Source organism: Periplaneta americana, chromosome 15 (assembly GCF_040183065.1).
Source record: "Periplaneta americana isolate PAMFEO1 chromosome 15, P.americana_PAMFEO1_priV1, whole genome shotgun sequence".
Classification (NCBI taxonomy): domain Eukaryota; kingdom Metazoa; phylum Arthropoda; class Insecta; order Blattodea; family Blattidae; genus Periplaneta; species Periplaneta americana.
In genome coordinates this window covers 62,382,161-62,396,742 of record NC_091131.1, presented here as the reverse complement: position 1 = coordinate 62,396,742, position 14,582 = coordinate 62,382,161, and the positions used below count along the sequence as shown (strand labels likewise).

The 14,582-nt window shown below is 36.3% G+C and overlaps 1 protein-coding gene across 1 annotated transcript; it reads right to left on the bottom strand.

Annotated features, from left to right (window-relative positions):
* Positions 1-211: 211 nt before the first annotated feature.
* Positions 212-14,368, bottom strand: trsn (translin). Its single transcript, XM_069847395.1, has 5 exons — positions 13,978-14,368; positions 13,799-13,892; positions 9,362-9,574; positions 7,406-7,485; positions 212-562 (listed from the first exon to the last, which is right to left on the bottom strand). The coding sequence occupies exons 1-5, from the start codon at positions 14,047-14,049 to the stop codon at positions 314-316; spliced, it is 708 nt and encodes a 235-aa protein (XP_069703496.1). The 5' UTR covers positions 14,050-14,368; the 3' UTR covers positions 212-313.
* Between the last annotated feature and the right edge of the window lie 214 nt (positions 14,369-14,582).

Genomic DNA, 14,582 nt, shown 5'->3' with positions numbered 1-14,582 from the left:
GTTATTAAGCTATAATATTTCGCCTTGATTTGCAAGTTTTTTTTATATGCCTATGAGGCATTATTATGATTTGTGAAAATTTTTACCTGTAACCCATAACTTACACTTCCGTGAAATACGACCCAGGATGTATACAGTGAGTGCTATGGCTACGAAACTAATGCAGATGGTTCTATGGCACTTACTTAGCTAATGAAACTTACTTCAACAATTGACTTGATACAACAAAATTACTTTAATACAAAAATCAGAGTTCGAAATATTACAAAGCAACTTCAAAGAAACTCGAAGGAAACACACAGCTGTGAAATACTTAGGCATTGTCTGACAAACCCTCTCCAGTAGGGTTGGCACCCCCTGGCTTCAGCCCTCGTATTGTGAGGTCATAGACTACCTCCTCAATCTTCTTCACGTCGTATTTAAGTGCATCAAAGCGTTTGCGAAGGGAGTCATTCTTGAGATTCAGGAGTCGAAACCCTGCGTTTAACTCTGCTACAAACCTCGATATCTGCAATGGGCGGGCATAGTCACCACACGTAACACTGTTCACTGCAAACCGAGACTGTAACAATATAGAAAGTACTCTACAGAACCTCGTTGAATTGACGCAATAAAATAAGGTGGCAATCATCTGCTTTATGATCATAAAGGTGTAATCGACAGAGGACTATCATATTTACTCATGTAATAGACGCACTTTTCCCCAAAATTTTAAAATTAAAAAGCCAGGGTATGTATTATATGCGAGGAAAAAAATTTTATGGAAAAAAATCATAACTACCTGACATCCCACGTGATAATCACAGCTGATTTCGACATCGGACATTCAAGTGATATTGAAAATGATCAATTATTGTACATTTTTGAGAGTATCAATATATCGAATGCGCAGTAATAATGTAAAGTACATAACATATGAGATGAATAAAAAATGTAGCACAGTATAACCTAAAACTGAATACAAATAAAGCAAAAACTAGTTATACTTTGTGAAAGTAACACTACCACTATTCTTACCTTATTCACTATCAGGACTGGTTTCAGTATCATTGTCATCCTCTTGCGAGCATTGTATTCCGAAACATCAAAAGCATTTGAAATGTCTGTATTAAAATAGTACATTATGCAACGAGCCTATAATGGTAGTAATTAAGACGCAAGTATGATTGTTTATTTTCATATGAGCGTCTTAATTATCATTATAGGCAAGTTTCATACGACTTTTTATGCTCAACCATATTTCTAACTTGAAAGTATTGAAAATTAGGTCTTTTTATGGTTATGTGCGAACTGACCTGAATTGTGAGATGTGCACAGACGCGAAAGTATTGATTTTTTCCGAGGCCGAATGTCATTGACCTTGGCACAGAATAAGAATGAACATTAGTCTGATATAACCTGGAAATTGATTTAGAATTGAAAAACGAGATGACAAATTGAATTTATTTGAATATTATTTACAATTAACGCTAATTATTATAGTAACAGAACATAACCTTCTGCAACAGTATTGGATTTCCAGCCTCCGTGACTTTTTGCTAATTGTCTGTCGATTGCATATCCGAGAATAATCAATATAACTGTACAAAGCTGACTTGTGATTGGCTGAAGACCTGTACTTTAATGAGTAGGTGTACTTTAATGACATGCATTAAAGGACTGCTACCAGGTGTATAATTACTACATTTCGGCATGGTCGAGCATAAAAAAACTTTTTGTAACTACTGCTGACGATATTATATTTCAAGCTTTTCTTATGCAATCACATATCATTTCTGTTCTTGGTCGCTGGATTTTTCCTGTCGGCGTCATTTTGTGGTCCTCATCCACCATCCACTGCACGTACAGTTTCCTGCTATTGTCTTTAAATGGTTTGTTTATGCTAACATCTAAAGGTTGAGAATAGAAGTGAGACAACTACGGACTACTACAATATCAGTTTTCATTTCCGAAAGAGCTTTCTTAAGGTACGGTCACACATCGCTACTTTTGCAGCTCTACTTTTATACTGCAGCTACAAAAGTTGCGTGTCGTGTTCACACGTAAGCCAAAAGTAGCGTGCTGCCCGCTACTTTTCGTGCTGCGCAACCCGAGTGCTGCAAAAGTTGCAACTGGAGGTTGCGAGTCTGTTCACACGCAAGGTGCTACTTTTGCAGCCGCAGTCATGCTGCAGGTTTCCATCTCCGTATTGACTTCTCAATATATATTTTGTGGTTATGTTCGCATTATTAAGGAACTCATGCGAAAGCTTCCTTATCTATTATTTGCTTTTCTGTCGTATCTAGTATTCAGAAATTGACATTATTTTTACTATAAAGCTTTTAAAAACGCCTATATACTTAAATGATTACCAACAGTATATTCACGTAATCAATGTTGGCAACCCTCCTGTTTGGAACTATGCTAAGGAAAATTTAAAAAATGAATTATATCGTCACCAGTTATGCTCAGACTGTGTTGTGTATTTAATAACTGTTAAAAATAATTTATTTTCATCACATTTAACATTAAAATATATCCAAGCAATAAAAGTATCATTAGCACATTTGGGTGGTAACACTGGTTGCAACCGCAGCAAAAGTTTCAACAAAACCGATATCAAAAATGCTGCGGCTGCAACCCTGAGAACCCTGTTCACACGTCGCTACTTTTAAGTTGCGCGCAGCATGGAAAAGTAGCAGGCAGCAGGTTTGGCAGCCGCTACTTTTTGGGTTGCACCGTTGTTCACATGTCGCAGTACATGAGTTGCACAGTTTTTTGTACTGCAGCGCTGCAAAAGTAGCAACGTGTGATCGTACCTTTAGTGTCGTCTAGATGACCTTGAAAACTGTCCCACACAGGAGAGCTGGCTGTCAAAGTAAAGCACCAGGGTGGTGTTGCGTGTTGCCACACTGTCCGCACCCAATCACGTACCAATCCTCATCCATTCATCCACCCTTTAACTTGTTCTCTAACATGAATTACTTGAGGTGATTTAATTTTTGGCACGTTTTCTCCCTTCTTAGCGATTGTTGTGTTAGACGATCTATCAAAGTAGACCAGAGTTTCATCCGTGTTGCCTATTTGTGATAACAAATAGTTCTTATTTTTCCTCATTTGAATAATAAACCTGCGAAATTCCACAATTTTATGCTCAAAATATTGTGGCATCCTCTGACAAAGAGAAGTTCTTCTCCTAAGTGAGAGTCCAATTCTACTCATACAATGGCATATCCATACCCTGCTTCCTTTAAATTTAGTGAAACTGATGGCCATACTTCTTGCGATTTCACATGTTTTGCATTGCAAAATTTCGTGTGGAACACCAACTCCATAATTACGCAACTCAGTTACATATTCAAATAGTTCTGTTCAATAGCTGGGGACTTGCCACTTTTCGGACCTCGAAATGCTTTTCTTGATATATTTGGCATTTCCGAAAGTGCCTGTTTCTGTTTTCGCCAGTTACACAGTGCATTCAGAAACTGTAAACTCTCGACCAGCGGCCCTATTTCCGTGACCTTTTACAAATTTAATTACTTTCAGCTTGAAATTTTCCAAATAACATGTATATTTATACTTACTGGGGTTCGCTATAAAGCAACACAATAATAACCACAGAACACAACTGAAGCAAGCACCACTACCAAGAGACAACAATAGACATTAATGCTGCTCATAACACTTTAAATTTTTAAAACTATTAACCCGTCATGGCTAGCGCACGGTCGATTCGACCGTGCGTGGAAATGAAGCGGAATCTATATTTTTTGCTAATATCTGTTAGCACAAAAGTTACAAAAACATTATTTAACTGTATTTTATTCATTAACATCACTGTTATTATGTATTAAAAAGAAGATGAACATGCCAATGTCCAAGTAACCTAGAGTGTTCTTTATACTATGAAAAATATATAAATCACATTATATGTTAAATATTTTCATCAACGTCATGGCCTGGTATAGGAGTAACACAAAAATATGACGGTATTTCCACTTGTCCTATTCATTATAGTCATTATTGGTGTGAAATAGGCCTAAATTCAACAAACACGGAAGAAAATAATATTAGAAGATGAACTCACTTAGTCACATGACCTCACACGTATTACATATCTTCATCACTATCACCATCGGCACTTTCTTCAGGATTAGCACAAAAAGTGCAAGTTGACTGTGTATGTTCTTTGCAGATGAAGTGGCGGCATACATTACACCTCGTCTTAGACTTACGATTTTTCTTCCAATTGCAGAGATGGCACCTTCCTGGACCCTCATCTTCTCCAGATGGAGGTGGATTTCTTTCTTCGGCAGTTCCAGTAATTTCTCTGATATTTCTCTTCAGTTGACTTGGCAGATTTTCTAGTTGCAGTCTTTCAAGTAGATAATTTCTAGACAACTCCTTGCTGAGTGTTTGTAGGAATTTTCTTCGAAACATGTCAAATTGGCGAATATTGTGTTTCAGTATAATGAAACTATTGATGCCTGCTATGTTCAGTAGTGTAAAGAACAGAGTTAGAGGCCAGCAGTTACTGGTTCTTGCAACTGAATACCTAGCCTTGTACTCGTCCACCATGTCCACCCCTCCTTTCATTGAATTATAAAACGTCAACATGTAAGGTTTTCTAGATTTTTCAGAGTCTGGATCAATTTCATCGGTATGATGCATGGTGGATAACAGCAACACCACCTTCTTCTTTTTCGGACAGTAGGACAGAAGGGTCTTGTCCTTGGTGAACCCGAAAACACTGCTATTTTCCATTGAACGACTTTGCAAAAATAAAGGGGGCACCTCCCTCTTATTTTTTCTCAGCGTTCCAACTAATGTTAACTTGTGAGTTGTTAGAAGTTCATCAGCAAGCGGCACTGAAGTGAACCAGTTGTCAGTGGTGATGTTTCTCCTGGATCCACTGATTGGCTGCACCATCCTGTTCACAACACATTTAGCAGAGTTATCAACTTGGTAGGGCCCTTCAGGCTGCTTACCAGCGTAGACTTCCATATTCAGTGTATAAAAGGTTTTTGCACATGCCAGAGAGAATACCTTTATTCCATATCTTGCCGGTTTTGTTTTTATGAATTGTTTGAAACTGCACCTTCCCCTAAAAGATTCCAATATCTCGTCGATAGTGACGTATTCACTAACAGTAAAATTCTCGGAGCATTTTTGAACAATTTGCTCAAAGAGAGATCGAATAGGAGCAAGCTTATTAACACTTCTGCGCTATTGTCGAGTATTTGAATCATCAAATCTTAAAACTGTCACCAGGAACTTGAATCGTATCCGGTTCATACAAGTTCTGAAATAAGGAACACCTGTCCCATAGCAGACCAAAGGTCGAACAGGTTCAGATGAGATGCTCTCAAAGCTCCAGCCATATAAAGAAGTCCTATAAAAGCTTCCATTTCAGTTCTCGTTGTATTGTGTGCATCTCTTGGGCGGCTGTAATTTGGACGCACTTTTTCAATTTTTGCATTTGTATGTCTAACAATTTCATCAATGATAGTGTCAGTAAAAAATAACTTCCAACACTGGAATGGAGTCGATGCGCTCCTTGCTACCTGTTTTACACCAGGTATAAACCTTACTATATTACGTTCGCCAACACGTCTGTTACGTGGTGGACAGTGCATTTCCCATGTTGTTACTCTATCTTTCCCTGTATAAATTGGACCTGGAACAAGGTCTACTTCCTCATCTGCTGATTGAGCAGAGTCTGTGTTATGATCGATTTCTTCAACCATATCTTCTTCTTCAACGTCCGATTCAATTCTATCAATTGGTCTGATAATTTTTTCTTCACGGAACAATTGTCTTCTGACTGCACCAGCTTCCCTTCTTGTTTCTTCTTCCCGGGCCATTTCCTTTTCTACACTATCAATAAGGTTCCTTATCCTTTCTTCCTCTTCATCCATATTTCTACACGGCAATGTACGGGGATTAGTGAAAATAAAGTATTATACTGACAAAAACGTACGTATATGTGAAAAGTTATAAATACAAGAAAAAACTACATTATACTTATACACCAAGTGAAACAATACAGAGTTGCATAATGACTTGCACACGATTGAAACGACCAGGTCTGTATAACAACAGTTTCAAATCAAATTGACCAATAGCAAAGTGCATGACAACAATCACATCTTATTCTGGAAGAGTCGAATGAAAGGTACTGAAGGGGTGAGCGGCAGAACTCAAGTGACCTTGAAGCAGAAGCTAAACGTTTATCACGCCTGTTCAAAAAAGACCGTGCGCGAGCTCTCAAGGGTTAAAAGAACCAATAACAATTCATTTTTCCATTTTAAAAGGAACCAATAGTAATAAATTAACTCTTCGTTTTAAAAATTTAAACATGAAAAGTGCATCCAACATTATGACAGGTAGCAACTGAGAATGTAATGCATACATTATGCAGTGATTTTTTCACCTACATATTTTACCGTAAAAAATTAGGATACATACATTATGGGATGGCGTCTATTACGCGAGTATATACGGTAATTATTCAATCCCAACAGAAGTGACTAGAAATTTTCCCATTGTGCCATGAACTTTTTTTTGGGAGGCAGAGCATGCTCATATTTGGGTAACCTGTGTGGATTTAAGACTTAGTAAGGAGGTAGCAGAAAGACTCTCTAAGAATATCACTAAGTAAATCTTGGCCCTTAAAAGAATCAACTTAGAAATTATGATGGACTTTCAACAGGGTACTGCACCTTTAGAAAACACATGTACAGAGAGAACACTAAAATTGTAACTTAAAGTACAGTAGTGGCAAAAAAAAAGTGGACCGACCCTTGTAGCTGATTTCAGAGTCTTGTTCACTCCAGAGCACGATAGACTGGTAACTAAGACTTTCGTGGTTCGAATCCTGCCTGGGAAGGATTTTTTTTTGTTCCTCATTCAAATTTATTCCCAATACTTTTCGATTGCAGCGATATTTTACTACTTAATTAACTTATTATTCTCAGAACATGAATTTTACCAGCAATCAAAAAGTATTGGAAATAAATTTGAATAAGAAACAAAAAAAAAAAAAAAAGTTTCCTTCCCAGGCAGGATTCGAACCACGAAAGCCTTAGTTACCAGTCTATCGTGCTCTGGAGTGAACAAGGCTCTGAAATCAGCTACAAAGATCGGTCCGGTTTTTTTGCCACTACTGTACAATTTAAAAGACCACGTGACATGTAGTCTATGAATGTGAATAATTAAATCTCAGAAATTATAATTGTTTGGTATTATAAGCTCAGGGAGAAAACACCACCGGAAAGAATTACCAGTAGGTTTATAAAACTGATTAAAGTTTCAGAACTGATTAATTAACTCTGTTGACTTGATCTAAAAGAGATAAGCACAATGGATGACATGGTTAGGGCTAATTTAATCCAACTATACTTATATTCTAATTTTATGTTATTACCATCTCGGATGATAGTTGTAGGAGACCCATCAGGTAATCCTCCAGGTCCAGGTGGAAGCCTTCCTCTCTCCGCACGCACACTGTTGTAACAAAGAAAACCAATGAGTAACAGATATAATCTGGTATGCTACATTTCTGTATGGCGATATCACCAATTATGAACAAGATAAGTGTGAATACAGATCAAAGTCAGAAAAGGGAAATTTTAAAAGAAGAAACTGGGGTGCAGGTGGAAAGAAGAAAGCACAGGAAGATAGAGAATTTTGAACGAGGTTTTGTTTGGCAATGACAATAACAGAAATAATTCTGCATGACAATAGTGGTGGTGGGTGGTGATTATGATTATGGTTTTTTACAATAAAAAAATTAACAATATGATGGTCATATGGTCGAATCCCTTTGCTAAATATTACTTGAAAATCGTGATACTTAGTTATGTGAACATTGGCAAGACTGAACTTCAAAATAAATTAGTTATGCATGCAATTCAAAAGCCTGCTTTTAGAATACTTGTGCATATCTGAAAAAAAAAAAAGTGTTAGTTTAAACTGTCGCAAATAGCTCCAAATCAAGTTCATGCGGTAAAATAACAGTCTGATCCATTTGGATATGGATAAAATTAAACATTAACATGAAAACCATTTTAATAAGAGGTGTTTTGATCCTGATGGCTATTTTATCTTAAACCATAGAAGTTTTCTTCTGTTGTGTTAGGAAATGAATGACAATGACAAATCGCGAATTGTTAAAACGGATATTAAAATGGCTACTGTTATTGACCAGCAGGCTAATTTAGCATACATTGATTTGCTTCACATATTCAGATCCATAATTACATTTGCTTTTTCGATTACTTGTGATTCAAGCCAATCATATCACGATTAGTTTATTATTATTTTCCTCCTTTCCAACATTTTCACTTTCAAAAAATCTCGTATGTTTTTGTTATTTAATTTTTTTGTCATTCATTTTACATGATCTGCAAGGTGCATAAGACATCTGAGAATGTATTTCAACAAAGAAGCAATCAATCATATTCGTAATTGCTGTCTTAGGAAATGTTTTTAAATTTTATTTGAAGTGATTCGTTACTGCACTAATAATACAACTCACATCTGTAATAATAGGTGCCGGTAGTCCAGATTCAATTTTTATTTCCATAGAAAGTGATGATATAAAGAAAATATAGTTTATAATTTATAAATATTTATGTTACCTTATAATTATAAAAAACTTTGTCACTACTACTATGACATCAAAATATCTACGGTATAATGAAAAGGAATGTTGCACTGAAAATGACATATCTTTTTAATAGTAATAAAAAAATACATTACATTATATGCTCTGTTATTTCGGGACTATAAATAGTTGCAAAATAGGCAATAGCAAGGCAGTGCAGTAAATAAATAGACGAATTAAAAATTGTATTGCTTGAACATGTGGCTTAACAAAAGTTTGTTATTTTTGGGTAGCGGAGGGGATGATGTTGGAATATACTCACAAGGATTTGCTGGAACGTAACCTACTTTTAAAATATCATCTGTAATGTTTCTTTCTCACATACTGTAAATGAATTTGATTGAAATTAATAATCTCATTTTACGTCTAACTAAGGTTCTGATTGATACAGTATTTACTTATATCTATTACCGGGCAGTACATCTCACTTGACGTTATGTGTCAGAGGAAGTCTGATTAGTGAAATACGCATATGTTCCTAGTCAGCACGATGTATACAATAAGAGGAGGGGAGGGTAGGAACCCTCTATCTCCTGGCTTAATTGCCTCATGAGTGATACCTTGTTGGCGTCATTTATAATGTTCAAACCTGTGTCCGGACAGTTGACTAAATAACACTCATTTCTCTCAGATTGGCAGAAAAAATCTATGGACTAATACCAGTCTGCACAATGGTGGTTGAGAAACACTGCAACAGATCACATGTAAACTTACACCCCATCATTTCTGCCACAGTTTCCCTGGATGCCAGCTGCCCACTCTCCAAGTACACGGTGAGGGATGCCAGGAATGCACATCGTTGTGTCACAAACCGCCAATGGTCATGGTACCGGTAATACTGATCCATAGGAATCTTGTCTGCTAGTTTCTGGTAGCCATTTTTAATGGCTTCGTACAGCACCCTGGCTTTCTGACAGCTGGTGGGAACTAGGAAATATAATTAGTCACACAACTACAAGCCTTATGAAGTTTTCTGATATACCAGAAACACAGAAAGAATTTTACAATGGCATTACTGGAGATCCATGTTAAATGGTCATTACATTTGTATTATTCAGAATAACAAACTGCTATTATACGTTTTTACTTTGTATTTAGTTTAAACTCTTTTGTAACAATGTGATATGTGATAAAATTTCAGATAAAAAAGTAGTAGTAGTAATAATAATAATAATAATAATAATAATAATAATAATAATAATAATAATAATAATAATAATAATAATAATAAGTTAAAGTCTTCTTTTTTCAAATAATTTAAAAATAACAAAACTAAATATAGGTCTCGCAAGTATGGATTACCGACGGAAGGAATGCGAATCAAACACTGCGATAAGGAAGAGCGGGCGACAGAAAAGGTCACGAGATAACTTGAATGATATTCAAGAGAAGAGAAATGACATCGATAGAATCAGTCTTGCGTTGTGATAGTTACATTACGACTTTAGTTTACTCCATTGCATGTGAATACGTGTCTTGTATCCCATAGTATTATTATTTCATTCGTAAACATATGTTGCGCGTTTAATTAGCTTCGAATTTTTCTCTTGCTACGTTCTTTATTTCCACAGCGATGTCCTCATCTGTTCTTCTTCTTGGAAGAGACAGTACTTCCATCGGCTCACCTCTCCCCCCTCAGGTGCCTACAAACACATGTCAAAACAGACAGCAACGCCATCATTGCTTTTCGGTAATCATTTCTTGCGCGAGCTATAAAATGGAAGACATTTGTTAAAATATAAACATTAACAAACATTTACTTCTCTTCGCATTTATTGACTTCTGAAAAGACCAACAAATTTAACTGCTTAATTTTACATAAATCATTTAATTTAATTATTGCTTTAATGAAGAGTACCAAAGTAAAATATCAAATGTTTAGGACTAATATTTTTCTGTAAAATAAAAGAAACAGTCACGAAGCTCAATACGTAGGGAATATGCATCCATAGATAGTTGCTAACCACGAGGATTGCTACTATCGCCTGATCACAGACAATGTGAAATAGTACCGGCACAGTCTATTGTTCCTAGTAACCTCACAACTCAAGCTTCGTGACTGTATATACTAGACTGTGGTAATATAGCGTTGTGACATCATGGCAGCTCCCAAGTGAAACAAAAAATAATGAATAGGAGTGACTTCAGCTGATACTAAAGCATCAATTCGACCACTGATTAAAAACAACATTAGAATTATTTGCTCAAATCGGACATGTAGAAAACTCTGATTTGCGGACCATTTACTGTCCAAGATATTTTATGGCCTATCAGCAGGTAAAGAATATTACTGACAACTATGTCTCATTAAAATTAACTACATTATGTCCTTTACAATAATTTTTCTTACTTACAATGGCAATGACAAGAGTGGATTTTGAGAAAAAAAGAAGCTACATCGAAAAGTTGCATCCTGGTAAGATTGATTACAAAATAGTCACGTGCATACACACATAATGCCAATTAAGTAATGAAAAGGGAGACAAGACTGCTAAAGTGGTCTTAGAAAAAACTTTCTGAGGTTAAAAACCTGCAATCACTATCTCCCTTGACAACGATAAAGACAGTATTATCCAAAATTATTTGCAAGAAAAAAATCTTGGATAAGCAATATTTGGTATCAAGGAAAGATTGCTGCATGAACACCCCAACAAAAACGGCCAGATATTTTATATTTATCAAAAAAAATCCACGACTAAATGTAAAATTTTAACGAACTATTGTACATTAAAGAAGCAGTCACATAGAAAGAGGTTAGCTGATACAAGCATTACAAAACAAACTTTTTGAATTCGCCAACTGTAAGCTTAAATTATCATAACTTCAAATATGGCAGAGGATGGCAGATTATTATTTATGTCATATTAATAATCTCTTCTTCTTTGATAGGCAGAGGTAGATTATTGCATCCGAGGTTCATGGTATCATATCTAGCCAAGAGCTTAAGCTTAATCCTTAATATGCCTTCCTCCAGAATGGAAGTAAAACTGGAAGGCTCATTCCTTATAAAACACAGGGCACAGGGCCAATTCTCGCCCACATCGAAATTTGGAGTTAACGCAATAAAATCATCCTACCAGTGGCCGGCCTATGTGCACATGGGTTTGTCGCAAGTTCTTATAGCCTATCATGCAAACGTAGGTCTAATGCTAAGTTGCGTGAAGTCTCTACAAGGGTTTCCGTTGCCTTCCTTAATCATCTCATTGTTATGGGTGGATGCTATTATGCTATCATACTGTTGGATAATGATACAAATAGGCCTATAACATTCGCTAATCATATACTGACGTTGTCATCAAATAGATTAGTGCAATTAAGCTTATCCTAGCTGTGAATATACTAATTGTCATAATTTAAGTTAGGATCTATTCATTATATCTTTACATAATATTAGGCCTACATAGTACTTACATGAACATGGATATTCTAATAACCTACTTACATTTCAACAAAAGGGTATCTGTCGGATACAGGTGGGAGAGCCATTAATCCTTCCCATTGAAGGCCTTAAGGAACCAACCTGGACAAATACCTAATGTCCCATCCCTACCTTCCCGTGGTGCAGCTGTTAGTAAGTATAATTTTACAAGCTGAACTAAAGGGAGGGGCTACTCATCAATTAGCACTGGTCAGCTTGATGAGTTAATGACTGAATTTGGTATAATTTTCCTCTATTCAATACCTAATTCCCTCTGTACCCTTTCCTATCCAGTCCTCTGACTGAACTCTTACTTTCTTCGACCCCAACAGCATTAGAGCATTCGAGGCCTAGGGGTTCATTTCCCTTTCCTTCCTCCTCTTTCTACTTTTCTGTTCCTAGTGCTGACCTGCTATGGCACTAAAATCGTCCTCCAGTGGCTTAAGGAGGGAAAGCTGGTGATCAACAAGATCTCCCAGCTAGGTCCAATGGATCTGTCGACCAACAGCAGGTGTGGTCCTCCAGATATTCTGGGGGTTGTGTGTGAATGAAGTAGCCACCAAAACGTTAAAATATGGTGTTCACTTAAATCGGCTACAACTTGCTATTTTCAAATATTGGAGTGCAAGAGGTCAAATGACTTTATTGTCAAACGCTTGGCATTAGAAAACAACAACAACATTTCAACATTCCGTGCAAAGTAAGTTATGTATGTGCAAATGATTACATACAAAAGTATGACAGCACTAGCGGTTCATTACTTTGTTTACAGCTTGCTTCATAATGCTCTAGTTTCTTAACTTATTTTCATCACTACAGTACGCCACAAGACAAAACAGTGCAAATGTAATTACTGTAGTTTTATAGTTTAATCATGGATGAGTTTTTAACAAACGTTGTCAGATTAAAATTATCATTCATTTATAAACACATTATGAAAGGATGCATTAATATATGAGCCGTTCAGAGCAGAAGTGGTGTAAGTCAAAAATGTGTAATGAGGGTTAAACTAAACATTCTGTAAAATACAGCGCAAAGTAGCAATTAATATTTACTTACTTACAAATGGCTTTTAAGGACCCCGAAGGTTCATTGCCGCCCTCACAAAATATTAATTAATATTCAATTTATTTAAACTATTAGTAGTCAGCGGCTAGCAAGAAGGTCATATTAATTGCTACTTTGCGCTGTATTTTACAGAATTTTTACCTTAAACCTCATTACCCAATTTTGACTTACACCACTTTTGCTCTGAAAGGCTCATACATGTCGGTCTAGATTCTAGAATAACACTTTGTAAATGGTGAGGTACAACAGAAGGGCAATGGGCAAAACTTTGGTTTCCTTCTCTCTCTCTTTTCCATCTCCTTGTCCTTGGTAAGCCCTAAGAAGTAACCTCACTATAAGTGACAAGGTTAGGTAGGGTTTGATAGGAATATACATGACTGTCCGATAGCCCCATTCTCAGTGACAAGGTTAGGTAAGGTTTGGTGAGGACATGGATTAGTAACAAGTAGCCCCATATCGATAAGGTTAGGTTGGGTTTGATGAGAGATTAGTGACAAGTGCTTCGCTCAAAAAAAAAGACATGAGTGAATGTCAGGCATCCTCCCTTTGTTCCGACGAGGTTAGGTTAGGCTAATTTGTACTTGCAATGATTTCAGAATGTTTCTTTAACATGAAATTTTGTAGACGTTGGCGAACATGTCAGTATTGATTATGGTCACACTTACTTTCTTGTATACCACCTTCATGATGAATACTCTGAAGTGTTGTCAATACTTCTCTAGCTGACTGTTCAATATCCTTCACTATGGTACGAATTTCCTGTTCATAAAAATAAACATAAGCCTAAATAGAACACATATCATGATTTACATTTCAAAATCAAGTTGTAAACAATGTCACTAACCTCGCGTAATTCTTGTTCTGTATTCAGATAATCTTGGAACGAAGTGAATATTTCACTCATTGGAGATGACATTACCAATTCTTCAAATTAAAAATAGGCATACGAATTGTCAACCTTGCTTGTGTTGAAGATTTTTTTTTTTCAAAATAGTTTGACGTACACGAACTACGCCGGGTGAATTCTAAGTTTATTATGTTCTAGCAATGTCGCCAACTACTGCTACCTAAAAGTCCCAAAGTTGATGTCAAAAGTCACTAAAAGTCGTTTAATCTTTACCTATGAATATCCTATATCACGTCATGAAATTGAAAATGACGTATGAGGTGCTCAAAGACGTTATATAGTATGAGGTGCTAGGAGTTATTCTTCCTGACTTATTAAAAAGAGAGCCCCTTATTGATAATAACAGCGGTTACCAGCTAAACCCAGTGTTGTTTTACAATCGGTAGTGTAATATAAAAATTGAATTCTATAATGCGGTTACGGTTGGCCACCCTGACTATTACTTCGCCATCTATTCATAGAAGTAATAACTAAAGAAGCCAAACTTACACGATATATAACGACGTCGTCTTTGACTTACACTAACAAATTGTGTGTACTCT